Below are 27,402 nucleotides of genomic sequence, written 5' to 3'. Positions count from 1 at the left end.
CTGGTCATCTGTCCTGGCTTCTCGATGTCAGGAGGGACCAATGACCTTTTATAGGCTCACTAGAAATTTCTTACTCTATGTGAGTTTGAGATGATAACTTTACCCAGTAAGCCCCATGTCTTTCAGATGATAGATTACTAAAAACAATGAGGATGGAAAAATTTTTATACCCCTTGGTTTGTTTTAGGAGTATTTAGGATGAAAGTTCAAAAAGAAATTCTTCATACCTAATTTCTAGTACTTAAGTCAACAGTTCTTAAATGCTATTTATTTGTGTAAGTTTGTACATAGTAATACAAGCCCCATAATGTAGGATGTATTTTTTTTTCTTCATGAGTTTGATTTGCGTTTTGTTTGAAATGAAATGCTTCTGTTGCATTTCAGATAGCCCATGGCCCTTTAATTGTGGTCATTTTTAAGTACACCATTATAAACCCACAAAGTAGAGAGTTGAGCTTTGGATTTTTCTTTTGTTTCAAGTTCTTTTATTCACTTGTACTTGTGACTGTAGTGATGCCTTCATAGAGAAAGAGTGAGTGGATTAGAGAATAATTGTTTAGTGTGTAGTTATTTCAGTTCTTGAACGCTTTTTTTTTTTTGCAGGATAATTGTAAATGTATGTATTTTAATTGCATTGGTACATTGAACATGTTAGTTTCTATACCACTGGACCAACAGTTATTTCTGCATATTGGGTGCCTGATAATAATGTCTTGATTTTCCTTTGGGACTCAAATATATATATGTATAGGTTTTCCTATATATATATATAGGTTTTCCCTCCACTAGTAGGGGGAGTACAGGTGATGGATCATTGATGTCATTGCAATTGTTATTTTTTAAAATAAAAGTAAAAATACTAAAAACTGAAGTCTACATCCTGTGTGTTCTAGGTTGTGTCATAATATCAAAACACATCAAATCTGTAGTGTCCAGGCCTTCTAGCTGTATCACCTTCTTTTTTGGTCTTCCTACTTGAAATTATTTTCTGTCACCTGGGGCTAATTTGATCTTTCTATTGGAAATGTTAATCAAAATATGAAGTGATTTCATGAGTAAAATTGGCCCTTAATTATCACCAAAACAACCTTGATTTATTAGGCATATGGAAATATACAGTGAAGACAGAATTTTAAAATTTTTTTAATTTCTGCAAGAACCTAAGAATACTTTCTCTGATTGTTAAAATCCACAAAATGCTCATCCTGTTTTCCATGAATCTAAGTAACAAAGACTGCAACTTCAAACGTGCGCGTATCCATAGCAGACAACCGACATAGAAGAAAGCCCTCCCTAACAAAGAGGCTTAACTTAGTCTGGCAATATTAAGTTTTGAAACCATCTTTATTTTGCCTTTTTTTTTTTTTTTTCCAGTCAGATGCTAATGGAACTTCCCCTTGTCAATTAAGAGGTAGCCCACGCTTCTACTCCGGTGTGTGAGGCGATGTCACCTTCCTGACAGTGATCCCGCCGAGGGGTCCACGCTGATTGGCTGGTGGGAGGGCCCAGGCAGGGCCGCCGCTGCGGATTGGTTGCCAGGCAGCAGGCCCTCCTTCCGGTGGCTCGGCCGGCATCCCCGCCGCCGCCATGGTGAGCGGTGAGTGGGTGGTGGCGCCGCCCCTGTGGCCCGTGGAGGCCCGGTTGGCGGCGCTGCTCCCGGATCTGTTAGTCTTCAGGAAGCCCGGGGGATCGGAGCCCGAGCTCGCCACAGCCCAGGGCGTCCTCCTCGGCGTCCACGTGACGGGTGAGGGGCGGTGCTGCTCTCCGGGCCGGCGGGGGCGCGGCGGTTGGGCTCCCCCCGGGCCTCGGCGGTTGCGCGCCCGGGCCCGGCCGGCTGAGGCGCGGCTTAGCTGCGCGCCGCCCCCGCGCGGCCGGCCGGGCGTGCCCCCCGCAAGTAGGCGGGCCCGGGGCCTGAGGGGACTTAGCCCTTGAGGTCACTTCAAATGTGATGAAATTGAGGCTCAGAATGAGAAACTTTTCCGGGGCCCCATGGCACAGGCTTTGAATCCAAGCTTTCTCCTGGCCCCGAGCATTTTCCAGTAAACATTCTGCCTCCTCCAGTTACTGCCTCGCTGGGGCGATTCGTTCTTTGGTCCATTCGCCTGTGCCCGCTGTTGTCCTAGGAGTTAAGGAAGGTTCCAATAACTACTTCGCGAGTCCTTCATTTAACCACCATTGGTGGAGTTCGTGGCATGGTTATGAAGATGAGTGATAGAAGTCCCTGTCCCCGACGAGCTCACCTTGAATTCTCCTTAAAGCGTTAATCTATTCGCCTTATCGGCGGTTTCTCTATCACTCATGCAGAGGAACCCTATAATTTGGCTTCTGGGTGAATCTTCACTATTTGCAACTCCTGGAAATGAGGAGAGGATGGCCCTCTGGTTTCCCAGAGGCAGCCGTAACCAGTCTGCTCTTGAAAACGTTCTAAGAACACCATTTAAAAGATAATGGAATGACTCGTCACAAAAATAATAGGGCCGAAAAGTTTAGGATTGCAGTTAACATGGTAATTTTTGCTTTGTTGGTCAGGGTTTACAGCATTAATGGACAGGTTCAGCCTGACATGCAAGTCAGAAGATAACATGGACAAACTGGCCCACATCTTCAGTTATTACATTAGTGACATCGTGGAGCGTGAGTGACCACTGTAGGGGAGCAGGGAGGTTTGGTGTAACAGAAGGGAACCTGGGGACTTTAAGAGTCGCTAAAGGGTCATTCCTTTAGTATTACTCATCTTTATTTCTTCAGACTGCCACTGACAAGCTGGATCTTTGCCTTACCTGCCGTTCTACCCAGTCTCAGCTGTGGTTTCAGTATTCACAAAAGGGAATAGAGAGCTCTTTTAATTTTTACTTTGCACATTTGTCTTTTGCTTCAAAATGAACTATTCCGCAGGTTCTCTTCTAATAGTAATGTAATGCACCTTATGTGTGCATATCACATATATTTTATAAGACAAAACACCTCATTACATTATTGTGTTTTGATCCTGTGAGGCAGGAATGAGTGTTTATTTTCTGCCATGTATTGAGTTTGTGGATACATGCCTGATCTGGAGGGGGGGAAATTTATTTGGGTAGCAAACATGTTTTGAGTAATAAATACTCTTGTGACACACACACACAGTGATAGGTTTATGGAGGGAGCCAAAATCTACTATTGAGTTTTCAGACTGGTCAGTCCTACTCTCACTTCTGCCCCTGAATCGTTACCTATTATTCCCTTCCTTTACTGACAGTGCCATACAGTCATGTCCACATTCCCGAGGTTGACCAGAATACTTTGTGATTTCACCTTTAGGAACTTATTTATTTGACTCACCCTTAAAAGTTCTCAATTTTTCTCATGACATTTAATGAAAAAGGAAGATAAAAAATATGCAATACATAACACCAGAAATTTCTGGATACTTGAAATACAGAGGAAAATAAGACAGGGTACCTGTCCTCACAAAGTTTCCATTTTAGTGGGGAAGACAGATAATAAGTAAACAAGATCCTTATACATTATACATCCTATAAAGGAAATAAATGGGATGTAAGGTAAACTGTAGGGTAACGAAGGGGGGTTCTATATAGATCTATATAGATAGGGTGGTCATAGGAGGCTCTTCTTAGAAGATATTTAATTAAGCAGAGAAGAAAGTGTTTAAAAGATGGGAGGAATGCCTTGTGATGAGCTAGGGTAAAATATTTCAGACAGAAGAATGCCAAGTACAAAGGTTCTGAGATGGGAGAAACTTGGTGTGTGATCTGGGGTCCAAGAAGGCCAATGTGACCTACAATGTAGCTAGTAGTGGGAAGAATGGCTTAAAGTAAGCTTGGAAAACATGAAGTTCTATAGGCCATGTTAAGAAATTTGCTTATGTATTTGTGTGCTGAGGGACACTTGAAAGGTTCTAACAGGGAAATAGTGTGATCTGACTTTTTTTTTTTAAGCTGCTTTATGGAGATTGGATATAGATGCTGATGGGTGAATAGGTGGTAAGAATGGAAGCTGGAAGAGGCAATTAGAGCAGTTGTGGAGAGAGGAGATGGAAGTTTGGTCTACAGTACTGGTTGTACCTTAAATCACCACTGGAGAGCTTTTATTTTTATAATTTTTTTTACAACATTTTCCATTTTTATACAATGTATGCATTTTTCATCTTGGTTATAGTCCCCGTGAAATTCCCACCACCCATTCACCCATGAACTATCACCATGGTCCCTTGTGCTCTTCCCACCCTTGTTTTGATCCTCCTCCCTTCTCCCTCCTCCCCTGAAGTATGTCTCTGGTTTATAGTTATCTGTTGGTTTTGATTTTTTACTTTATTATAATTTTTTTCCCTGGCCCTTTATTTGGCCCTCTACATTCCTCTTATAAATTAGACCATCCGGTATTTTTCTTTTTCTTTCTGGCTTATTTCACTGAGCATGATCCCTTCCAGCGCCATCCATGTTGCTGCAAATGGCATGAGTTTATCTTTTTTGATTGCTGGGTAATATTCCATTGTGTATATATACCACGTCTTCTTCATCCAGTCATCTATTTTTGGACATTTGGGTTGTTTCCAAAGCTTAGCTATTGTAAATAGTGCTGCTATAAACATAGGGGTGCAGCACACTCACTCTTGAAGTGAAGCATGTAGCTGAGTCAAGGACCAGTCGTTAGTCCCGCACAGCCCTGTGGGAGCTGATGGTAGATTACCTATTGTAAATAGTGCTGCAGTAAACATAGGGGTGCAGGTGTCCTTTTGAATTAATGTTTTTGTGTCCTTTGGGTGGATACCTAGGAGTGGAATTGCTGGATCATATGGAAGCTCCATTTTTCGCAGATTGAGGAACCTCCATGCAGCTTTCCATAGTGGTTGCACCAGTTTGCACTCCTACCAGCAGTGGAGAGCTTTTAAAAATCCTGATGTCTAGGGTTTACCCCAGACCAATTAAATCAGAATTTCTTGGGGGCAAGCCTAGCATTTTTAAAAGTTGTACCAATGTGTAATCAAGGTTGAAAAAACTGGTATAGAGATATAGCAGTGATGCTCTGTGTATATGGATTGATTTGTAATCTCTTTGGCAGGTTCAACACATAGGATTTGTTGGTGTATTGAATTTCAATGTGATGTAGTGGTGTTTGTTTTTTGGCCTTCATAACTGAATTGATGGTGGTGTCAAATCAAAATGTGTATCTGGGGGTTTTTTTTAAAATTTTTTTTTTTTATGTACAAGAACTGGGGTGTAGGCCAGCAGTGTGGGGAGTGAAAGGATTCACCAGAGACAGAGTAGGAAGCAGAACAGGCAGATCTACTGAAATACACTGCTATGGGGAGCCGTGGTTGAGACAGGAGAGGTCTGCTGCGCCTTACACAGTGGCTGGCCATAGCTTGATAGCACTGAGACTTTAACCCCCTATGCCACCAGGGAAGCCCAAGACTGGGCTTTGAGAAAGAAAAGCAAGGGCGCTTGATATTTTTAATTCATTAAGTTTGAGATAACAGTAACTCATTCAAATAGAGCAATGATTGGGCCTGAAGCTCAGAGAATAGATACCTGTTAGTGATTAAAATATGAGTTGGTTTCACTTATAGGGGGAATATAGGGGAACCAAATAAGACATCAAGGGAAAAAAATAATAGCAATGTAAAACACAACAAAACAAAAACAGACAATTAAAAACCAGAGACATCCTGCAGGGGAGGAGGAGGGAGAAAGTTAAGATCAGAGGGAGGGAGGAGGGAGCACAGGGGACTGAGGTGGTGGTGCACAGGTGAATTGGTGAAGGAAATTCTATGGGGACTACACCTGAGGCGGGTGGGGGGGAGATAAAAAAAGCAAATGTTGTTTAAAAATGAACAATGATGTAAAATATTGTAGATGGCAGGAATGGCAACTGAGCAGGTTTTCTGATACCATGCAGACCGGGTAAAGGAAGAATCAGAGTTCTCAGTGGTTTTGCAGGTGTTTTATTGGGGTTCACGAGGTATATGGCAGGCAGGGGTGCTGGGGGGCCGGGAGGCTGGCAGTCCTCCCAGCCCCCAGCAAATCTTCACTCTCTCTGGGCTCCCCGGTGATCTCTGCTTCTGCTTCTTTGCTTCTCTCTCGGCTTCTGCTGGCGTCCCTGTGACGCCACCCTTAAAAAGCACAGTCTTAGCCCAGGTGAATCCTATCTACATCTGCCCACACCCTACTCCAGGTGCCTGCCATCAGGCATGCATTCAGGACCTCAAGGATCCATCATCTATCCTGATGACGGGAGGGCAGAAAAGCCTGACCTTTTCTTTACCCTACAGTCCACCCCCTCAGGGTTTTCTGCCATGCAGTCTATATATATATATATATATATATATACACACACACACACAATTTTCTTATCAAACAAACAATGTAGCCATGGCCCACAAAAGCAAATATATCACAATATAACAAAATACAACAGAACACAAATAAGTCCAGGCAGGGCCCCAACCTAGTGGCAAAAGACAATTATTGGTACCAGCAGATGAGCCACCACATCTGCTGCCGAAGGCACTGCTCATACGAGGGAGGGGAATCACTCACGGCATCTGCTGTAACACACCAGGAGCTGTCAGGCTTCCTGGCCTTCTCTGGCTGTAGTCTCGGCTGCAAGCCACACACAGCATCCACCCCCAGGATGCACTCGCTCTGGGATTGGCGATTCTATTCTGTTGGGGGTAATCGCCAACCCTCAGGGTTTCTGTCTGCAGTCGCTCCAAAATTCGGCCTTCATAGCCACCAATGCGACTCGCAGACCCCTGCACTCAGGCCACCCCACTGCACAAGCACATGGGTCGGGGATCCAAACTCTACATGCGGCCTCTTTCGGGTCCCCTCTTCGGCTTGGGCTCCACCCCAAGCCATGTTCCCCACCCGTCCCCCAAGGACGGGTTCCTCAGCTCCTCAGCCTCACTCGACAATGAGCAGGGCATCACCCACAGGTGATTTTACGAGACTCACAGGTCTTCAGCATACTCAGGCTGCTTAACAGCCGCTCAGGGCTTCCCAAACTTAGCATCAGCACCAGCTTTTGCCTTCTCAGTTGGCTTTTCTCCTCTGCCTGGCTGCTGGGCATACACAGGCTGCTTTTGGCCACCAAGGCCTACTGGCCACCCCCATATTCCCATCTCCTGGGGTTTACAAACAAAACTGTTCCACCCCCAGGGTCCCAAAACGTATCAACCTTCAAAGTCCTCCGCCTTCTGGCGGGATTGTCAGTCCAAGTTCATCAGTCCATGTCCGTCAGTCGAAATCCGTTGGCCTCTCCCTGCATCAGCACTGGCAAGCTCCGAATCGTGGTTCTCTCTTCTGACGATTCTTGCTGCCTCTGGGTCGTTGGCTGGTCCTCTCGGGCTTCTCCTCCTCCAGCTGAGGTCTCGTCCCACAGCTCCCGGATGGTGTCCACCTTCTTTGCCACCATGGCACCTCCAGCATTGTCACAGTCAAACACAGTCTGTTAGTCCCTCCAGGTCTTCGGAGGGCTCCAATACCCGTCTACATGGATCATCTTGCTGACTTACGCCAATTGTAAGGGCAGGAATGGAGACAGTGCAGGTTTTCTAGGATCCCATGCAGACCGGGCAAAGGAGGAGTCAGAGTCCTCAGTGGTTTTTTTGCAGGTCTTTTATTGGGGTTACCAGGTACACAGCAGGCAGGGGTGCTGGGGGGCCAGGAGGCTGGCAGTCCTCCCAGCCCCCAGAAAGTCTTCACTCTATCTGGGCTCTCCGGTGATCTCTGCTTCTGTTTCTGCTTCTTTGCTTCTCTCTCGGCTTCTTTTTCGGCTTCTGCTCAGCTTCTGCTGGCGTCCCCGTCACACCGCCCTTACAAAGCACAGTCTTAGCCCAGGTGAATCCTATCTACATCTGCCCCCCCCCCCACTCCAGGTGCCCGCCATCAGGCATGCATTCAGGACCTCAAGGATCCATCAACTATCCTGATGGCAGGAGGGCAGAAAAGCCTGACCTTTTCTTTACCCTACAAATATATATAAATTTAAAAAAATATGAGTTGGTGGAATAAAAATGCTACATAAAATAAGGATTGAGTCCACATGGGGAGAGTGTAAATAAAAAGAACCTAAGACTAGAGCTTGCGGGATTTTTTTTTTTAAAGATTTACTTTATTTATACAAGAACCGGGTACAGGCCAGAGGGGTGTTTGTGTGTGTTGGTGGTCAGAGGATTCACCAGAGACAGAGTGGGGAGCAAAATAGGCAGATCGAATGAAATACACCGCTGAGGGGAGCAGCGGGTGACACAGGAGAGGTCTGCTGCGCCATGTGGGTTGCTCCCTGGCTGGCAGGGGATCGAATTTGTGCTGCAGGGGATCGAACTCCTGCTGCAGAGTCTGCAGATAGCTTCACAGTGCTGTGCTCAACTGCCTATGCCACCAAGGAGGTCCCGGCTTGAGAAATTCTTAGGCAAAATTAACAATTTGGGAGAAAGAACCTACAAAAGGAAACTGTGAAGCAGCCCAGTAAGGTAGGGTATGCTGGTGTTGTCAAAAGAGAAGTAGTGTGTCTAATAAGATGACAGCTGGAGCAAGCTGGATTGAAATTAAAAGGTTATCAATAGTACAGTAAGGCCAAAAACATTGAATTTTGCTAGGTGAATGCTGTTGATGATTTTGATAATTTTAGTGACGTATAGAGATGGATGTCAGATTGGAATAGGTTGAGAAGAGAATGGTGGAGAAAATATATGAGTGAATAGGATATGAGGAGAAAATTGTATATAGCTAATTCTTTGAGAATTTTTTTTTGCTGTGCATATAGTTTAAAAATGGAACTGGGCCTCCCTGATGGCGCAAGGGATTAAGCACTGCTCTATGAAGCTATCCGCAGCCTCTGCAGCACAAGTTCAATCCCCTGCTGGCCAGGGAGCTACCCAAATGGCGCAACAGACCTCTGCTGCTTTGCCCGCTGCTCCCCTCAGCAGTGTGTTTCAGTCAGTCTGTCTGTTCTGTTCCCCACTCTGTCTCTAGTGAACTCCCTCACCCCCCACACCTCTGGCCTGTACCCCAGTTCTTGTATGTGTAAATAAATAAATCTTAAAAAATAAAATAAAAATGGAATAACTAGATGTAAGGGCAGGAATAGACACGGTGCAGGTTTTCTGATCCCATGCAGACCGGGTAAAGGAGGAGTCAGAGTCCTCAGCGGTTTTTTGCAGGTCTTTTATTGGGGTTCACCAGGCATATGGCAGGCAGGGGTGCTGGGGGGCCAGGAGGCAGGCAGGCTGGCAGGCCTCCCAACCCCCAGCAAATCCTCACTCTATCTGGGCTCTCTGGTGATCTCGGCTTCTCTTCGGCTTCTGCTGCTGCTTTCTCGGCTTCTGGCGTCCCTGTGACGCCATCCTTAAAAGCACAGTCTTAGCGCAGGTGTACCCACTTCAGGTGCCCGCCATCAGGCATGCATTCAGGATCACAGGGTTCCCTCATCTATCCTGATGGCAGGAGGGCAGAAAAGCCTGATACCTTTTACCTTACCCTACACTAGAGAAAATGGTAGAATTAAGAATAGGTGGGTTAAACTTGTTGTGTTCTGTTTTTTTTTAAGATATTGATAGAAATGAGAGAAGATGAGGAGGGAGTAAAGCTCTTTAGAGGTTGAAGGGGCACAAATGGAGGGGGCACTTTAAGAGAACAGGAGTACTTCCATTTAGAGTAAATAAATATAGATATGGCCGACTTCAGGAAAAGTCTGAAGAAAGGAAGTAGGAGCCTGAGTCTCAGGGTGAACAAATAGATCAGAAAAAAAAGAAAGAAAGAAAAAACTCAATTGGCCATTCTTTTGATCATATACAATGTACATCTCTGATTTTTATTCATTTTTCTCTTTCTCGTTCCATTTCAGATGTGCTCTGTTTTGGAGGCGATATCCTAAATATCACAGGTATCTTTCAGTTTTTCTTGATATTTAGATGACTGGAAGTAAGGAAGACTATTATTTAGGTGAAATTTGGTGTATTTATTCAGCATTGTTTACTTAATATATTGTATATACTGGGCAAGAGGAAACAAAGATGAGAATGATACAGTCTCTGCCTCAGGATCTCCTAGTCTAATGGAAAAGTCTTGCCCATGTGCTTGCTCACGTGTGCTTTACATTTTGTAAAGACTGAATGATAAGAAAATAAGTGCCTATAAAGCACTTTCATAAAAACCAGAGACACTTGGTCTTTAATAGCAGAACATAAGTAAGATAGGGAGGAGTCAGGAGTCAAGAGTTTCTTTTTTTTTTTTTTTTAAGATTTATTTATTTATTTATACAAGCACTGGGTACAGTCAGAAGCACGGGAAGGTGTGAGAATTCACCAGAGCCAGAGCGGGGAGCTGAACAGGCAGAACGATGAAGTACACTGCTGAGGAGAGCAGCGGGCGGCAGGAGAGGTCTGTGCGCCATGTGGGCCCCTCACTTGCCGCCAGGGATCGAACCGGCGCTGCAGAGGCTGCGGGCAGCTTCGCAACCCAGTGCTAACCACTGCGCCACCGGGGAGGCCCAAGTCAAGAGTTTCTTATCTGGAGAATTTTTAGGATCGTTAAGCACGGTATTACACAGAGTTGGCCTATCTTTTCATTTAAACTTAACTAAACCGATCATAAAATTAGAGTTGAACTTTAACCTACATTTTGTGAACCTCTTTACTAGTATTACTCCTTTATGTTAGTGTAACTATGGAGGGAAGATTACCAAAAATACCTTTAAACCTTAGGGAACATTTCAACTTCCACCTCATCAGTTTACTATATGCTAAATATTTCTAAGGATCTGAGGCAAAATCTTAACTTAGCAAAATGGGTAGTGCCAACAGACATTGCCTGACACCTTGTTATCTTCTGCATTATTGGAAGCTTTAACCTGGACCAGGTGAGTTCAGGTGTTTGACCTCTAGCAACCTGTCTTGTATCTCCGCAGGGAATGTGCTCCTGGCTCTCTGGACAGTGGAACAGAATCAACTGAGTGACATCATTACCCTCGTGGCAAAATGCAGTCTGGAAATACAGGAGAAATTTGGGATCTATCATACCATTGAAGGCCAGGACCTGCAGCTAAAGATAGGTAGTATCTACTAAAAGAGTGACCAAATTGGGGAGGGGGAAGGGAAAATCTGTAAAAAATTCAAAAAATAAATGAAAAACTGGGGGAAATGTATTTACAACACATCATGACGCAAAAGGTGAATTTTTTTAATTTAATTAATGCACTAACAAGATTAATTTTCTAAAAGAAACAGTAGGCAAAGGACATGAATGAATGGTACTTCTTTTTTTTTTTTTTTTTTTTTTATAGAGGCATGCTTTATTTATTTGTTTGCTGGTTTGTTTGTTTGTTTTGTTTATACATGCACTGGGTACAGTCAGAAGCGCGGGAGGGTGAGAGAATTCACCAGAGCCAGAGCGGGGAGCAGAGCAGGCAGAAGGACCGAAGTACACTGCTGAGGGGAGCAGCGGGCGGCAGGAGAGGTCTGCGCGCCATGTGGGACCCTCCTCCGATGGCCGGGGAGCAGCCGGGGATCGAACCGGCGCCGCAGAGGCCGCGGGCAGCTTCACAACCCAGCGCTCAACCGCTGCGCCACCGGGGAGGCCCTGGTACTTCTTTTTTAATGTGAAAAGATGGTCAGCTTCATAATAAGAAAATTGCCAATTGAAGGTACATTATGATCACTTCTCACCTAAGGATATGCAGAAATTCAGATGCCAACAACACAGTTAGTGGGCCTGTGAGAGAAAAATACTTTCTGGGACAGTGCTGGTGAGAATCAACAGTGATATAACTTTTATGGAGGGTGATTTAGTAAGCCCTAGTAAGATTACAAATGCATGTGTTCTTCAGCCCAGCAATCCCACTTCTGAACATTTACCCTACAGGCATACTTGTGTATATATAAAATACTATAAATATAATTAATTTCAATCTGGTTTGTAATGGAAGGTTAAAAACAACTCATCTGTAGAGACTGATTAAAAAATTAATAAAATGTCTACTCAAGGAGATTATCTACAATTTGGAAAAAAAAAAAAAGATGTTCTGTTATTGTAGTATCTCCAAAATGTGAGAAAACATAAGATGCAAAGGGAAATAATTAATTTTCTTGTTTGTTTATGTTTGTATAAAGAAATATAAGAAACAAAAGTTACCTTTAGAAGAAAATAATGTAGTTGGGAACATAGGTGGAAGCAAGACTTTTTAATGTATTTTTTATGTGGTTCATTTTTTTTTTAACTATTACATCATTTACATAATTTAATTACATAATTTAAAATTCTGTGAAATACGGGGCCTCCCTGGTGGTGCAAGGGGTAAAGATGCAACCTGTGAAGCTATCCGCAGCCACTGTAGCACGATCCCTGGCCAGCCAGGGAGGTGACCCACAGGCGCAGCAGGCCTTTCCTGACTTGCCCACTGCCCCCCTCAGCAGTGTATTTCAGTCATTCTGCCTGTTCTGTTCCCCACTCTGTCTCTGGTGAATCCTTTCACCCCCCCCCCACACACACACACACTTCTGGCCTATACCCCAGTTCTTGTATGCATAAATAAATAAATCTTTTAAAAAGGAATAAATAAAAATAAACAAATAAAATAAAATACTGTGCAATAAAAATTTTAAAGTTTCACCAGTGACAGAGTCAAGATTGGAGGAGAAGCTCTAGCACAAAACTCCTTCACAGGAGTCCAGAAACCTCAAGGGAGTTTTGAATTGAGAGTTTAAAAGCTGGTCCCACCAGGAAAATGAATAACTATAAGAAAGTGAAAATCAAAATCAACAAAAAACTATGAACCAGAGACACTTTTAGGGGGGCGGGGGCGGGAGGGGAGGGATTGGGGTCAGAATGGGGGGGGGGGGCTGCAATTGTATGGGGAATATAAAAATAAAATTTATTATTTAAAAAATAAATAAATAAATAAATAAATAAATAAAAAAGCTGGTCCCAGCTATTCATTTATATTTTGAGGGCCAGTTGTGAAGAATCAAATTCTGTCTTATATAGCATCTCTTCTGTCTTTCTATTCTTTTTTATTCTTTTGGTTTTGTTTTATTGAGGGATAATTTATAACTGATACTGTACATAGACATTTATACACTTTTGAAGCCGTCACCACAATGAGGATAATAAACTTATCCATCCCTCAAAAAAGTGGACTCGTACCACTTTTTAAGCCCTTCCATCACTCTCTTTCCCTGTCCTCTTGTAACCACTGGTTTCCTGTCACTAAAGAATATTTTGCATTTTTAACAAGTGTTATGTTTTGATGACTTTCATTCAACGTAATTATTTTAAAATTTATTCATTTTATGGCATGTATCATTAGTTCATTCTCCATTATTACTGAGTGGTGTTCTTCCTTATGGATACACTACAGTTTGTTTATCCATTCACTTCTTTTTAATTTAAATTTTATTTTTATATTCCCCATACAATTACAACCCTCTTACTTTGACCCCAATCCCTCTTTTCCTCACCCCCCACCCGCCCATAGAGTGTCTTTGGTTCATAGTTGTTTGTTGATTTTGATATTTTCTTTCTTATAGTTATTCTTTTTCCTGGTCCCTTATTTAAGTTTTCTAGATTCCTGTGAGTGAGACCATCCGGTATTTTTCTTTTTCTTTCTGGCTTATTTTGCTGAGCATGATCCCTTCCAGCGCCATCCATGTTGCTGCAAATTGCATGTGTTTATCTTTTTTGATTGCTGAGTAATATTCCATGGTGTATATGTACCACGTCTTCTTGATCCAGTCATCTATTTTTGGGCATTTGGGTTGTTTCCAAAGCTTAGCTATTGTAAATGGTGCTGCTATAAAAATAGGGGTGCAGGTGCTCTTTGAAATTGATGTTTCTGTGTCCTTTGGGTAAATACCAAGGAGTGGAATTGCTGGATCATATGGAAGCTCTATGTTTAGTAGGTCAAGAAATCTCCACACAACTCTCCATAACGGTTGGACCAGTTTGCACTCCCACCAGCAGTGCAGGAGAGTTCCTTTTTCTCCACATCCTCGCCAACATTTGTTGTTGCTAGTTTTTTTAATATGTGCCATTCTCACTGGTGTAAGATGGTATCTCATGGTAGTTTTGATTTGCATTTCCCTGATTACAAGTGATGCTGAACATTTTTTCATATGCCTGTTGGTTCTTTGCATTTCCTCTTCAGAGAAGTTTCTTTTTATCTCTTCTGCCCATTTTTTGACTGGATTATTTTCTTTGTTTTTGTTGAGTCTCATCAGCTCTTTGTAGATTTTTGTGATCAGTCCTTTATCATTAGTGTTGTGTGCAAAAATGTTCTCCCAGTCGGTGGGGTTTCTCTTTGTTTTGGTTATTGTCTCTTTTGCTGTGCAGAAGCTCTTTAATTTGATGTAGTCCCAGCTGTCTATCTTTGCCTTCACTATCACTGCTTTAGGTGATGTGTCTGTAAAGATGTCTTTGATGTGCATGTCATGTAGTGTTTCACCTAAATTTCCTTCTATGTATTTTATGGTTTCAGGTCTTCTGTCTAGTTCTTTAATCCATTTTGAGATGGTTTTTGTGCATGGTGTGAGGTAGTCAAGCTTCATTCTTTTGCATGTAGCAACCCAGTTTTCCCAGCACCATTTATTGAACAAACTTTCTTTGCTCCAATGCATATTCTTTGCTCCTTTGTGAAAGATAAGTTGACCATACATCAGTGGGTTTATTTCTGGATTTTCTATTCGATTCCATTTATCCATTCACTTTTTGATGGACATTTGGGTTGTTATCAGTTTTCAGATATTACAAATAAAGCTACCATTTACATCTATGTGTAGGTCTGTGTGTGGATATGTACTTTCATTTCTCTTAGATAAATACTTAGGGGTAGAAGGGCTACTTCTACTGGTAAATGTGTTTGAATTTTTAAAAAATTGCCAATCTGTTTTCCAAAGTAGTTGTGCCATTTTACATTCCCACTAGTAATGTATAAGACTTCCTATTTCTTTATGTCCTTATTAACATTTATGACTGTTTGAAGTACTTCATTTCACACAGTGTGGATTTGGTAGAGATGTGTTTGTTCAGCTCTTGTGTCTGAAAAAAATCTTTTATTTCACTTGTTTTTGAAAGGTAATTCCATGGATACTGAATTCTAGGTTGACAAAGTTATTTCTTCCCTTATATTAAAACTTGTTTTGTCCTGTATCTTGCAGTGTTTCCAACAAGGAATCATTCAATTATATCTTTGTTTCTTTGTATATAATGTATCTCTCCCCTCTCTTCTGCCCCTGGCTGCTTTTGAGATTTTTTTTCTTTTATCACTGATTTTAGGTAATCTAATTATGATGTACCTTTGTGCAGTCTTTTCATTTTTCTTGTGCATGAAACATTTTGGATCTACTGGTCTTTAGTTTTCATCAAATTTCAAATCTATTATTTCTTCAAATAATTTTTTCTTTCCAATTAGGCTGCTTGAAATTGTCTCACAACTTACTGTGCTGTGTTCATTATCCTTAGATTTTTTTTTTCTTCCTGTGTTTTATTTTGGATAGTTTCTATTACTATGTTTTCAAGTTTACAAACCTTTTCTTCTATAATGTCTAATTTGTCTTTAATCCTCTCCAGTGTATTTTTCATCTCATGCATTGTAGTTTTCATGCTTGCAGTTTGCTATGTCTCCACTTACTCAGTCTTTACATCTGTGAACATATGGAGTACAGTTTTAACTCTTGTAATGTTCTTGACTAATAATTGTACTCTGTGTTATTCTGGCTTGGGCTTGATTGATTGATTTTTCTCCTCATTATGGAACATATATTTCCTTATTCATTGAAAGCTTGGTAATTTTGGTGGGTGCCAGGCATCATGAATTTTACCTTGTTACACGCTATAAGTATTTTTAAGCTTAGTTCTGGGATATGGTTATATATTTATGGAATATAAAGAAATGAAGCAAACAAACAGACACAAATAGACCCTTGGAATCTGGTAACAGAGCTGAGGTTTCCAAAGGAGAAGGGAAGGTTGGGGGTGGAAGCAAAGGGTAGAGGGTGTCCAATGTCAGGTTATTAGTATTTTGAAGGTGGGCATGGTGTAGTATACCTTTGAAGCCATACGAGCCTGTATTCTTAAAACATACAAACATGCAAACATGTTTTAAACCAATGTTGCCCTCAATTTAAAAAGAAAAGACAAAAAAAGAGGTAGAATGAAAAATGGGTGGCAAAGTCCATGTTTGGTTAGATGCTAATTGCCCACTCACTAGGCCCTGGTTACATGTAAGGAGGGTAGCAGTTTATGAGTATAACCATTAGCTGTCCTCCTGAGTTCTTTGCCATGGACCTAGCTGTCCATTAAAAGAGCAATTTAGAGACAAGACTGTTTGAGGCCTAAGATCTCTTGTTTCTTCCCCTATAAAACCCATATTTGTTAGAATGTCTGCATTTGAAACAGAAGGAAATATAGGGCAAGTTACTGTTTTTGAAGGGAAGCTCACCTGATGCTTCTGCAGCTGTGGGCAATAACAATATTGCCATGATGTAGAGAACAGGGTGAAGATTTCAGACCCTAGCCTTTGCATTCCAATGGAGTTTGGTTATTGATCACTTGCCTCTTCTGGACAGGTCTGTCTGCAGGTCGGATATCCCAGGTTATTGTTGGAGACAAACAGCGGCAGTACCTGTTAGTGATTGGGCGGGACGTAGATGACGTCCAGTTAGCTCAACGTTTGGCTCAGGCAAATGAGATTGTCTTGTCTTGGAATTGCTGGAAGCTCTGTGAGCAGTACATGTTTGAAGTGGAAATCATGAGGGAAGATGAAGCTGTGAAGGTAGGAAACTGATCCCATCATTGCTTGTCCTGAAAAGGCTTCCTTCTACACAGAGAATCCTCTGGTGGTATTCACATAATGCCTGACCAAACCAACAGCCAGTGGAACTCCATTTTGGAGGGAGGTGGGAAATATTCTCCTAAGAAGATAAGGCATCACAGTAAAACTGGAAAGAAATGATAAACAAGGGAGATGGCATCCTCAGCCCCTCTGTTAAGGAGCCAAAGGTAACCCAGTATGTAGGTGGGCACAGAAATTGAGCAGTTTCCTTTCTATAGTTAAGAGATATGCGGATCATTGGCCCATTTGATTTTGATGAGCATTTTGACAAGTGCCTTGATTATCTGCCACATTACCGGACAAGTGCTGGTAAGTTACTTTGTCCTTTCTAACTAAGCCCAAAATTTTTAAGATTAATTTTCCACCTGGTTGGAGACATTGTTTTTCTTTTCTCAGATACCCTAAGAACTGCTCTAGAGTTGGATCCAGACTCTGCACTTGAACAAAGCCTGCGGAAACACATAATGAAAAGCCTTTTGAAGAAGGTTGTTTCCTAGTTTTTGAGTCATCATGTAGACTGTGTGTGTTTGTGTAAACAGGTGTATATTTATGCGTAACAATTTTTTGTATTGATTCAGTTCATTTACTGTTCCACTGTAACACCAGCAGATTTCCACATCATAACTTTAGACTTAGAATCTTACAACTCTTATAACTTCATAATCCTAGGAAATAGAAGCCATATTTACTTTTTTCCCTAAAGAAGCTAATATACTGTAAACAAGATATAGTGTACATGTTTGGTAAATATGTGTTAAATGATTGTGTATATATGAACCTATGTGAATCTCTTAGTTAAATAATATAGTGACTAATAGAATTGGACAAATCAAACTAACTCTTGGAAAGAACATATAAAAGCCTAGAAAAGTTCATGAGTGAATTAAGTTTAAAGTAAAACAGTTTTAATTCCAAGCACCCCAGTTAGTATATATTCTATACCTCTCAACCTGAATTTTAAATTTTTGTCTGATATCCATAAGTTATTTTCTAAAGCTCACCACAGAATATATAATTAAAATGCCTAAATATGATGTTGAGAATGGAAGGCAAAGTAACTGTCCGTGTCTTTGTAGATTGATGAAGGCCAACCTATGGAGTATATATCCGAATTTCGTACCGTGACTATGGTTTTGGTCAACCTAGAGTTTCACAAGACAGCATGGATGTTGCATTTGTGTCATCTTATCCAGGAGGCTGCCTTATACATCTCTACAGTCATAGAGAAAGGGGGTGGCCAGCTGAGCCGGATCTTTATGTTTGAGAAAGTAAGTACAAAGGAATTTGATCTATCTATATTACAGGTAGGTAAAGAAGAATAATCTGGCATGACTAGTTTATCTTTCACATAACACAAGCATAAGTCAATTTCTGCTACTTATTTTATAACAAGCAGTATTACATAAAACTTCAGCTAATAATAGTTAAGGAATGGGATATTCTAGTTAATTTGCAGAATAAGTGAGGGTTACTCTTCATATCTTTTTTGATTTAATTGTTGTTCAAAATTCTTTTTGAAAGCCTAAAGAATATTTTTTGGTTCTATTGGTAAAGTAAATGTAATCTGATCTTTCTCAGATAATTGAGCAGCTTGAAAAAGAATAGTATCGTATATAATACTTGACATGGGTGAAGAAAATGTGGGAAGACACTTTGCTCACGGTATACACTAAAAGTTGAACTTTTGGCAAGTTCTTTTTTTTTTAAAGATTATTTATTTATACAAGAAACGGGGTACAGGCCAGATGTGTGGGAGGGTGAGAGGATTCACCAAAGACTGAGTGGGGAACAGAACAGGCAGACTGACTGAAATACACTGCTGAGGGGAGCAGCAGGTGAGACAGGAGAGGTCTGCTCGCCATGTGGGTATCTCCATGGCCGGCAGGGATCAAACCAGCACTGCGAAGGCTGAGGACAACTTCATAGTGCCGCGCTCAACCGCCTGCGCCACCCAGGAGGCTCTTGGAAAGTTCTTGACACCAATTTTTTTGTATTTTAAATTATAGTTCTTTGAATAAATAGTTTGTTAAATCATGATTTTATTTCTTCTTTTTTAAATCTCCATGTTGAAATTACCCAGAGTATCCATCTCATGAATTATGTAAAATCCTGCATTTCTAACAGAAAACCAATTAGGAAAGGGTCTGGCTTCATTCAGGGGGATTGGTTCAGTTCTAGGCACGCCTTATTCCTTCCCCTGGTAAACTTGTCTTTTTTTTTTTTTTTTTTTTTTAATCTATCCCAGGGCTGCATGTTCCTCTGTGTCTTTGGTCTTCCTGGGGATAAGAAGCCAGATGAGTGTGCACATGCCCTGGAGAGTTCCTTCAGCATCTTCAGTTTCTGCTGGGAGAATCTTGCTGAGACCAAGTGAGGAGGAAGGTGGGGCAGAGAGGAGTTTTTCAGGTCCCAGGGGGCTCTTCAGGCAGTAACAAGTAGCAGGGGTTGAGGGCATTCAGAATCTACCTAGAGAGGAGGGAGCATGCCAAGAGAAATCAGAAAAAAAAAAAATATTAAGAAACTATGAAGTGCAGAACAAGTTACTAAGGGACAATGAAATTTCCATACAGTAGGGTAAGATGGAGAGGCGCAATAAAGATAGCAGGATTCAAAACATTGCAAAGGAATAGCCAATATATAAATTAATATGCTACAAATAGTATCTGTATGTGGAGGGGTTGCAGAACAAAGGGGAGGCATGGGAAGAGAAGTTATAGGGCAATTTACTAGAAAGAAGGGGATCACAGCCAGTTATTGCACTCCTTTTTGACTTTCTCTAGCCTATTGATTTTTCTGGAATTCATAATGAACCCATTTCTCCTCCATAACCCAGTCCCCATCTTCCCACCTTCTATAAAAACCTAACCCTAATAAAAGTATAGAGAAATTCATTTTCTTACTAGTTGTATGATGACAAGGTTGATTGGAATTTTTCTTTTTTTTTTTTTTAATAGAGGCATGCTTTATTTATTTATTTATTTGTTTGTTTGTTTTGTTTATACATGCACTGGGTACAGTCAGAAGCGCGGGAGGGTGAGAGAATTCACCAGAGCCAGAGCGGGGAGCAGAGCAGGCAGAAGGACCGAAGTACACTGCTGAGGGGAGCAGCGGGAGGCAGGAGAGGTCTGCGCGCCTTGTGGGACCCTCCTCCGGTGGCCGGGGAGCAGCCGGGGATCAAACCGGCGCTGCAGAGGCTCTGGGCAGCCTCGCAACCCAGCGCTCAACCGCTGCGCCACAGGGGAGGCCCAAGATCCAGATTTTCTGTCCTCAAACCCTATGTTGTTTATTACACACAACTGTCTCCTATAAAATACAGGTATTTCCCAAATGGGATGATAGACATTGTTAATATGATATAGGAAAGACATACTTATCAAATGTTAGTACTAAAAAGGAATTCTGAGATTATCTGATCCAACTCCTTATTTTGCAGGTAAGAAGTTACTATACTTGCTTCATAGATACTTGGACTCTTAGCTGAAGGCAGATGTGTTTTGGCACCTCTTTCAGGCATGGCAGGATCTTGCAGATACTACAGCCTCATTCCCAGTCTTACCTGTAGTATGATGTGCTGGACCATCCCTTCCAGTGCTGGTCTGTTCTGCTCCAGAGGTTTTGCATTTACATATGGTCTTCAAGGATCCTGCCAGTGGACCTTACTACTGAGTGAGATAGTCATTTCTTTGGCCCAAAGGCTATCTTACAAGTATCATTAAGGATGCCCTCTATGACTCTTTGGCCATAACTTGCCCCTTTCAGTCTTATTTAATTTAGAATATAGTATATGTAAAGAGCTAGACAGGATCTTAGAGTTCATCTAATCTGACCTCCTTAATTTAAGGAAATTAACATCCAGAGGTTATGTTGGTAAGCCAAATAGCCAGTTTCAAATTGGTATTTTTTTCCTTAAAGATAATTGTAATTGAGTAAATTTCCCACAGTGTGTTTTGTAGAATATTAATTTTTTAATAGTTCATTAAAAAAATATTTTCATGACCAAATATGTTTTAAAACTATGTTTTACTTCTTGAGGCTCATACATTAACATCAAAGGTTCTGCATAACCTTATAGTAATTTTTCATATTTTGTTTTATTTAACATTTTTCAAATTTATTTGGTCACCAAACACTTTTCTCCAGGAAGATCCTTAAACATCCAGAAGAATGAATGTTCTAAGGAACATATTTTTGGAAATTCTACACTAATTAGTTGCTGAAGCTAGCCTTCTTCACCCATAATTCAAGGACAGAGACCTAGTCTCAGTGCAGTCTGTGTGGCCTCTGCCTCGAATCAGCCTCACCTAAGCCCCAAACCATATTCTATGCCTCTTTTTTCAATACCCTGTTCTCCTTGGGCCAATTTGCAAGTTCCTCTTTTGAATCTAAGAAATGCCTTAAGTTTTCTTATTTTTTTTACAATGAGGTTTTTTCTTTTTAAAGATTTATTTATTTATACAAGAACTGGTGTACAGACCAGATGTGCGGGAGGGTGATCTGAGAATTCACCAGAGACAGAGCAGGGAGCAGAACAGGCAGACAGACCGAAGACACTGCTGAGGGGAGCAGCGGGCGAGGCAGGAGAGGTCTGCTGCGCCATGTGGTTTGCTCCCTGGCCTGCTGGGAATCGAACTCGTGCTGCAGAGGCTTCAGACAGCTTCATTGTATGGTGTTTAACCCTATGCGCCACCAGGGAGGCCCAGATGAAATGACTTGTTAATGTCCATCTGGGAACCCATAAGGAAAAAATGGTAGTAATAACACTTTCTTTGTAAACTGCACTCAACCCACTGCGCCACCAGGGGGGCCTGAAATGCCTTCAGTTTTCAACTCATTTACAGGAGAAGATTCTCTGAGTCCATTGACTGATCAGGCTTTTTTTTTGATTTGTGACTATTTCTTTAGGATATTTTTGAGAGCTAAAGAGTACAGTCTCAGAATCTCATCACTGTAATTTTCAGCACCAGAAATACTATGTATATATTTGTATATATTGAATAAAAGTATATTCTCCAGCACTAAAGAAAATTTTTAAAGGAAGAAAGGAGCATGGACTATAAGGAAGAGCAAGGGGGAATAATAAAGCCCAATAAAGAAGTAACTAAGTGAGAAATGTATTATTTGTTCTTTATCATAGTCTTGTTAATAACTGATTTTCTCACATGCATAAGTATAGTCACTCAACGGGCATTCATTGAACCGTGAGCCAGGCACTGTGCTAGCTGTGATGGGCATAAAGAGAAATAAGATGTTACCCCCTCAGCTAAATAAACAACTAACTTTAACACAATGAAATTTAAGCACAGGAATAAAATGGTGTAAATAATGCAGACATAACAGAGACCAAGCAGAAAATGTCATGTGACAGATGATAAGATATGTGATGGACAAAGAGGGTAAAATGAGACATAAATAGTTTCAAGTTAAATCTAACAAATAAGCCATTTTCATTTGTTCATAAGGAACATAAAAAGTAGCAACAATCTAGCATTATTGTCTGCTAGGTCATCAAAGTTCTCCTGTGTTCCCCTAAGGATAGATGAGGCTCTTACCAGGCACTCACTGGGCCCACTGCCCCAGGAAATAAAGAAACACCCAAGACAAGAACCAGGCAGTTGTTATGCTTATACCGAGAATAAGACCAAAATTCTGACATCTGATAATACTTTCTAAAATGCCCTTTCCCACTTTCTCTACGTGCTAAGCTCCTTCCTTTCTTAAGTTGGTCAAAAGTTATCTTTTATACGCAAGAATTCTCTGAGAAGTCTAGTTGGAGAAAATTAACTATTTCTTCACTTTGTTGCAGCTCCTACAGCATTTTATTCATGTACTTAAATTTCATTGTGTTAAAGTTAGTTGTTTAGTTAGCCGAGGGGGTAACATCTTGTTTCTTTTTATGCCCATCACAGCTAGCACAGTGCCCAGCTTATGGTTCAACGAATGCTTGTTGAGTGACTATATGTACGCATGTGAGAAAATCAGTTATTAACAAGACGATGATAAAGAACAAATAATACTTTTCTCACTTGGTTACTTCTTATTTCTTCATTGGACTTAATCATTCCCCTTTGCTCTTCCTTACAGTCTGTGTTCCCTCTTTTCTCTGTTAATTTGCTCTCCTAGTTTCTAATATGTAATATTCTCTTGCTAACTTATGACTATGTCTCTTCACCTTCCTCATACCGACCACCCATCTCCCCAGATTGGACTTCTCCAGGATAGAGTATTTTAAACACCTCATCCAGTACTTAGTACTTTCCATAATTCTTAGTGCTTGTCAAAATGAATGAATGGATATATGTTGTATGAATGAATAAAATAGTATTACTCATTGAAAAAAATGTATTCCTAAGACAGTTTGCCTCAGGAAGGCTTCCATCAGCTGCCTGACATTCTGATTATTCCTTTATTCTGTTTGATCCATTAATCTTGTGCTGACATCTGTTTATCTACTTTTCATTTGGGGATTTTATCTGAGGCAGCATATTATAATAAAAATGGCATCTAGGAGTCAAAGCCTGGATTCTCATTCTGTCTCTACTCTAACTTTTGCTGTGTAACTCTGGGAAAATTAATTAACTTCTTTGGTTATTTTTCTTTTGTCAAATGGGTTTAAATGCTTGTTCAGCATACCTCACATTTGTTATTAATTATTCCTCAAAGGATCAGGTGAGGTGATCAACTTGAAAATACTTCAAAAAAGCATATATAAATATCTGACAAATACAAGGTATTTTTAATTTTTTAGTAATAATAACTTCTCAACTGAAAATCCTGGTGGAAGGTAACCATTTTGTTCCTAATATTTAGTAATTTGTACACATCATATGATATAGACTGACAGCAGCCTATAGCCTTTTCTATTCAGAAGCCTAAAACTAGACTTCGGATCTAGCAAGTAGCAAATCTAGTACCTGACTTGGAGGCGTCTAGCTATTTACCCACTGTTGCTTTTCTCTTCCCCAGGCTTGTTTCCATCAGTATCACCAATGGACCAGTATTCTGTGGTGTGGTCGGGGCAGTAGCAAGACATGAATATACAGGTATAAAAGGACAATGGACTGTTAGTTCTATAAATTTGGGGGCGGAGGTGTGGAGGAAGTGGTCTAAAAATTCTACATCCTTTTATTACTATTTCTCTGACACAGTTATTGGCCCAAAAGTGAGCCTTGTGGCCAGAATGATAACTGCTTATCCAGGTTTGGTGTCCTGTGATGAAGTAACATATCTAAGATCCATGTTGCCTGCTTACAACTTCAAGAAACTCCCAGAGAAAATGATGAAGAACATCTCTAACCCAGGGAAGATGTATGAATACCTTGGCCATAGAAGATGTATGTGAGTGTCATCATGTAGTTCATTCCTATCTCTTTTACAGAATTAGGGTATCAGAGAATCAGGTTTTGATTGTATAAAAAGTGCTTCTAGTACTAGGCTGTGCAAATGACTTAAGAGGAAGGTTTCATGTCCGAGACATTTAGCTTTTATATTTAGAATCTTCTATGGTCTGTTAGTGAGCTTCCTGCTAGTCAACAGGAAGTGTGCGGTTCCTAATCTACATTCTTTATTCTTTGTGTAGTTCACAATAAGGTTCCCTGAGCCTGGAACAATAAATACCTGCTCTTCCTCCTCTCAAAAATTTTTAGTTTTTCAAAAACTCTTTTATACAGAACTCTACCTCTTTAGTTATCTGAAAGTATTCACTTATGAAGACAATTTGTTCTCTATTTAGCAATTTGTTATCTGTTTATACAAATCCCAACATTTATGTACTATATATATCCCAATGTATATATATGCATATACATACATACATATTGATTTATCTAAATAAAAGGACTTGTCCAGGTCCATTTGAGTTGTTGGCAGAGCCAGACCATCTCCCAAAGTGGTCTGATGCCCAGTTTTTTTGTTTTTTTGTTTTTTAAGATTTATTTTATTTATGCCAGAACTGGGGTATAGGCCAGATGCACGGGAGGATGAGAGGAGTCACCAGAGACAGAGCTGGGAACAGAACAGGCAGACTGACTGAAACACACTGCTGAGGGGTGCAGCGGGTGAGACAGGAGAGGTCTGCTCACCATGTGGATTGCTCCAAGGCCGGTGGAGATCAAACCAGCACTGCAGAGGCTGCGGACAGCTTCACAGTGCTGTGCTCAACCACCTGAGCCACCAGGGAGGCCCTGATGCCCAGTTTTTATATCATTTCTCATAGAGAACAACACTAACTAAACTTAACTACACTCAAACTTATTTCTAATTTTCCAACATTATTAAAGATAGTATTATTCTATAACTTGCCCATTGTTTACTACTATAACCCCGCCCCTAAACTTGTTATTTTTTTCCTCAACCTATATTTAATAGACATGTTTCTCTTTGTCCTTTTCCTCCAGAATGTTTGGAAAGAGACACTTGGCCAGAGAAAGAAATAAAGATCATCCTTTGTTAGGTGAGTTTTACTTTGTACTTTTTTTTTTTTTCAGCTATAGATGGTTAATGTGATTTTTTAAACAAATGCAAGATTAACTCTTCTAAGCTTATATTTTAAAATAGAAAACAGCCTTTTTTGAAGAGGACTTGCCATTTTTTTTGCCATGTTAGATATTAAAATTCCAGGTGAAATTCTACTACTTTACCTAGAAGTACCAACATTTAGTAAGAATCTTTGTAAGTCAGAATTGAGCTATTGTGATGTGACTATTTTTGTGGTCAAATCATCTTTGGAAGGAATTTCTTTATTCTTAAATGTGATAATAGCAGCAAAACTGTTGAAAGCCCACACTGTATATTCCCCATCTTTCTATTCATTTTACCTATATTTATTAGTCCAGCATCTTTAGTAGCAGTGACAGACTCTGAAGACTGAGTTGTTGTTACGGACATTTTTATTAAAAAAACAGATTATTTAGTAGCTCCCATGTTCATGTGATACCTAATTGCTCAGAATATTATTACTTGTGCTTTGGAGCAAAGCCCCAAGCCCACTACACATTTATGGAGCATCCAGATGCTTCATCAAAAATGTGATTCTGCCAAGCATTGTTTTGGGAAAAAGCATGGGTAGGACTTGGGGAGCCATTCTGAGATTCACCTTTGCAAATTAATTCAAATCAACAGTATTACTAAAAATGTATAGCAGTTCTAGGTGTTCCTTGTCTCTCTACAGATCGGGAAAAAGAACTAGAAGCCTTCCGAATGGCACAGCAAGGGTGTGTGCACCAGAAGAAAGGACAGGCAGTTCTCTATGAAGGTGGAAAAGGCTGTGGAAAAAGTCAGCTATTGGCTGAAATAAATTTCCTGGCCCAGAGAGAAGGGTATAGGTAAAAACTCCTGCTTCTTGACTTAGCATCTACTTCTCTTGGGGTTCCTTTCCTTTATTGGTGAGATTTATATTTTAGATTCTGTGTCCTTGGGTTGGTGAAATGAGTAATCTCTCTGTGGGCCAGGGATTCCCAGTGACCATAGTAACATTCACCAGGGTGTTGCCACTGAAGATGAAGGAAGCTAATTCCAAGCAGTGCTTCTATGCCATCCAGACCCTCATGGCCATCTTCTTTGAGATTGATACATGCCCAGCCTATTCCCGCCAAGAGTGTCTACACAAGCAGCTCCGAGGAGTGGTAGAGGAACCACTTTACTGCCTATTTAATGAACTCTTCTTTGTGAAGGTAATCAAGGCAATGGCTCTCTGAATTGGATTATGATTTTTTTTTTTTTTTTTTTTTTTTTTTTGTGGGCAGTTGAACCCAGGGTTGTCTTCTGATATCCTTAGGCAGGCTGCCTGTCTCTTTGTCCGTCTATCTATCTATCTAACTGTGGCCTAAGAACTTTTAACTAGCAGTGGAAAGATTGATATTTGAAATCCCTTTGTTCCTAAAACTCAGGCTTCCTCCTTTGTGAGGAGAGTAGATTCTAGGACTGACTCTGACACTTGCTAATTTTATGTTCTGGCACAAATCACTTAGCCTTTCTGAGCCTGAAATTTTTTATCTGTAAAATAATGATTGTAGTTTTTTATGGTTCTTTAAATGATATTTGTAGTTCCTTATATAGAGAATTTTAGAGGAGATATATGTAAGAGACTGCATTGTAAATGTGAAAATGCAGAATCTATCAAGGTGACCTTGACTAGCCAGCATCCTCAGCAGTTAAATCTATGTATTCTCAAGCTGGTGGAAATATTTTGTTCTTTAAGCCTAACATTCTCTTTCCTAGCCAGGGAGTATGACATTTGAACCAACATCTGAATCTCAGAAGTTTCTAGGGGTATAGGGGTATGTGTGTTTCCCAATAGCAAGTAGACTAAGAATTCCCTCATCTGCAATTACATTTATTCTTTCTCCATCATTTCTCCTAATCTACTTAGCCTGAAATTCATCATGTGTAATGGAAGACAGAGAAAACTAACATCTGTCTAATTTCTCAACATGACCTGTCCCTAAGACAGGCTCTGTCTGGGGTTCTGGCCACTTGCCAAAGTAGTCAAGACATGTTTTCACCTTTTGGTCTCAGTCTGTGTGCCTCAGCCAAGCATAGGAAACAGTGGTAGGAGATATCCATTGCAATTCTTTTCTA

At 40.7% G+C, this 27,402-nt stretch overlaps 1 protein-coding gene across 1 annotated transcript in view; it reads left to right on the top strand.

Moving 5' to 3' along the window:
• Positions 1 to 1,614: 1,614 nt before the first annotated feature.
• The window catches only part of LOC311186494 (adenylate cyclase type 10-like), a gene marked incomplete at its 3' end in the record, with an annotated part of 46,265 nt that continues 20,477 nt past the window's right edge, over positions 1,615 to 27,402 (top strand). Inside the window, exons 1-14 of the mRNA XM_084257534.1 lie at positions 1,615 to 1,744; positions 2,530 to 2,634; positions 9,850 to 9,888; positions 10,912 to 11,055; positions 16,565 to 16,770; positions 17,049 to 17,139; positions 17,227 to 17,315; positions 17,907 to 18,098; positions 19,076 to 19,197; positions 23,791 to 23,867; positions 23,973 to 24,162; positions 25,221 to 25,276; positions 25,994 to 26,147; positions 26,306 to 26,495. Coding sequence (XP_084113660.1) covers positions 2,544 to 2,634; positions 9,850 to 9,888; positions 10,912 to 11,055; positions 16,565 to 16,770; positions 17,049 to 17,139; positions 17,227 to 17,315; positions 17,907 to 18,098; positions 19,076 to 19,197; positions 23,791 to 23,867; positions 23,973 to 24,162; positions 25,221 to 25,276; positions 25,994 to 26,147; positions 26,306 to 26,495 — 1,641 coding nt within the window. The 5' untranslated portion in view covers positions 1,615 to 1,744; positions 2,530 to 2,543. The remainder of the gene's footprint in view (positions 1,745 to 2,529; positions 2,635 to 9,849; positions 9,889 to 10,911; positions 11,056 to 16,564; positions 16,771 to 17,048; positions 17,140 to 17,226; positions 17,316 to 17,906; positions 18,099 to 19,075; positions 19,198 to 23,790; positions 23,868 to 23,972; positions 24,163 to 25,220; positions 25,277 to 25,993; positions 26,148 to 26,305; positions 26,496 to 27,402) is intronic.

The sequence above is a fragment of the Talpa europaea genome (assembly GCF_964194135.1).
Source record: "Talpa europaea genome assembly, chromosome: 2".
Classification (NCBI taxonomy): domain Eukaryota; kingdom Metazoa; phylum Chordata; class Mammalia; order Eulipotyphla; family Talpidae; genus Talpa; species Talpa europaea.
The sequence above is the reverse complement of the archived record's forward strand: the minus strand, read 5'-3'. Positions and strand labels throughout refer to the sequence as shown.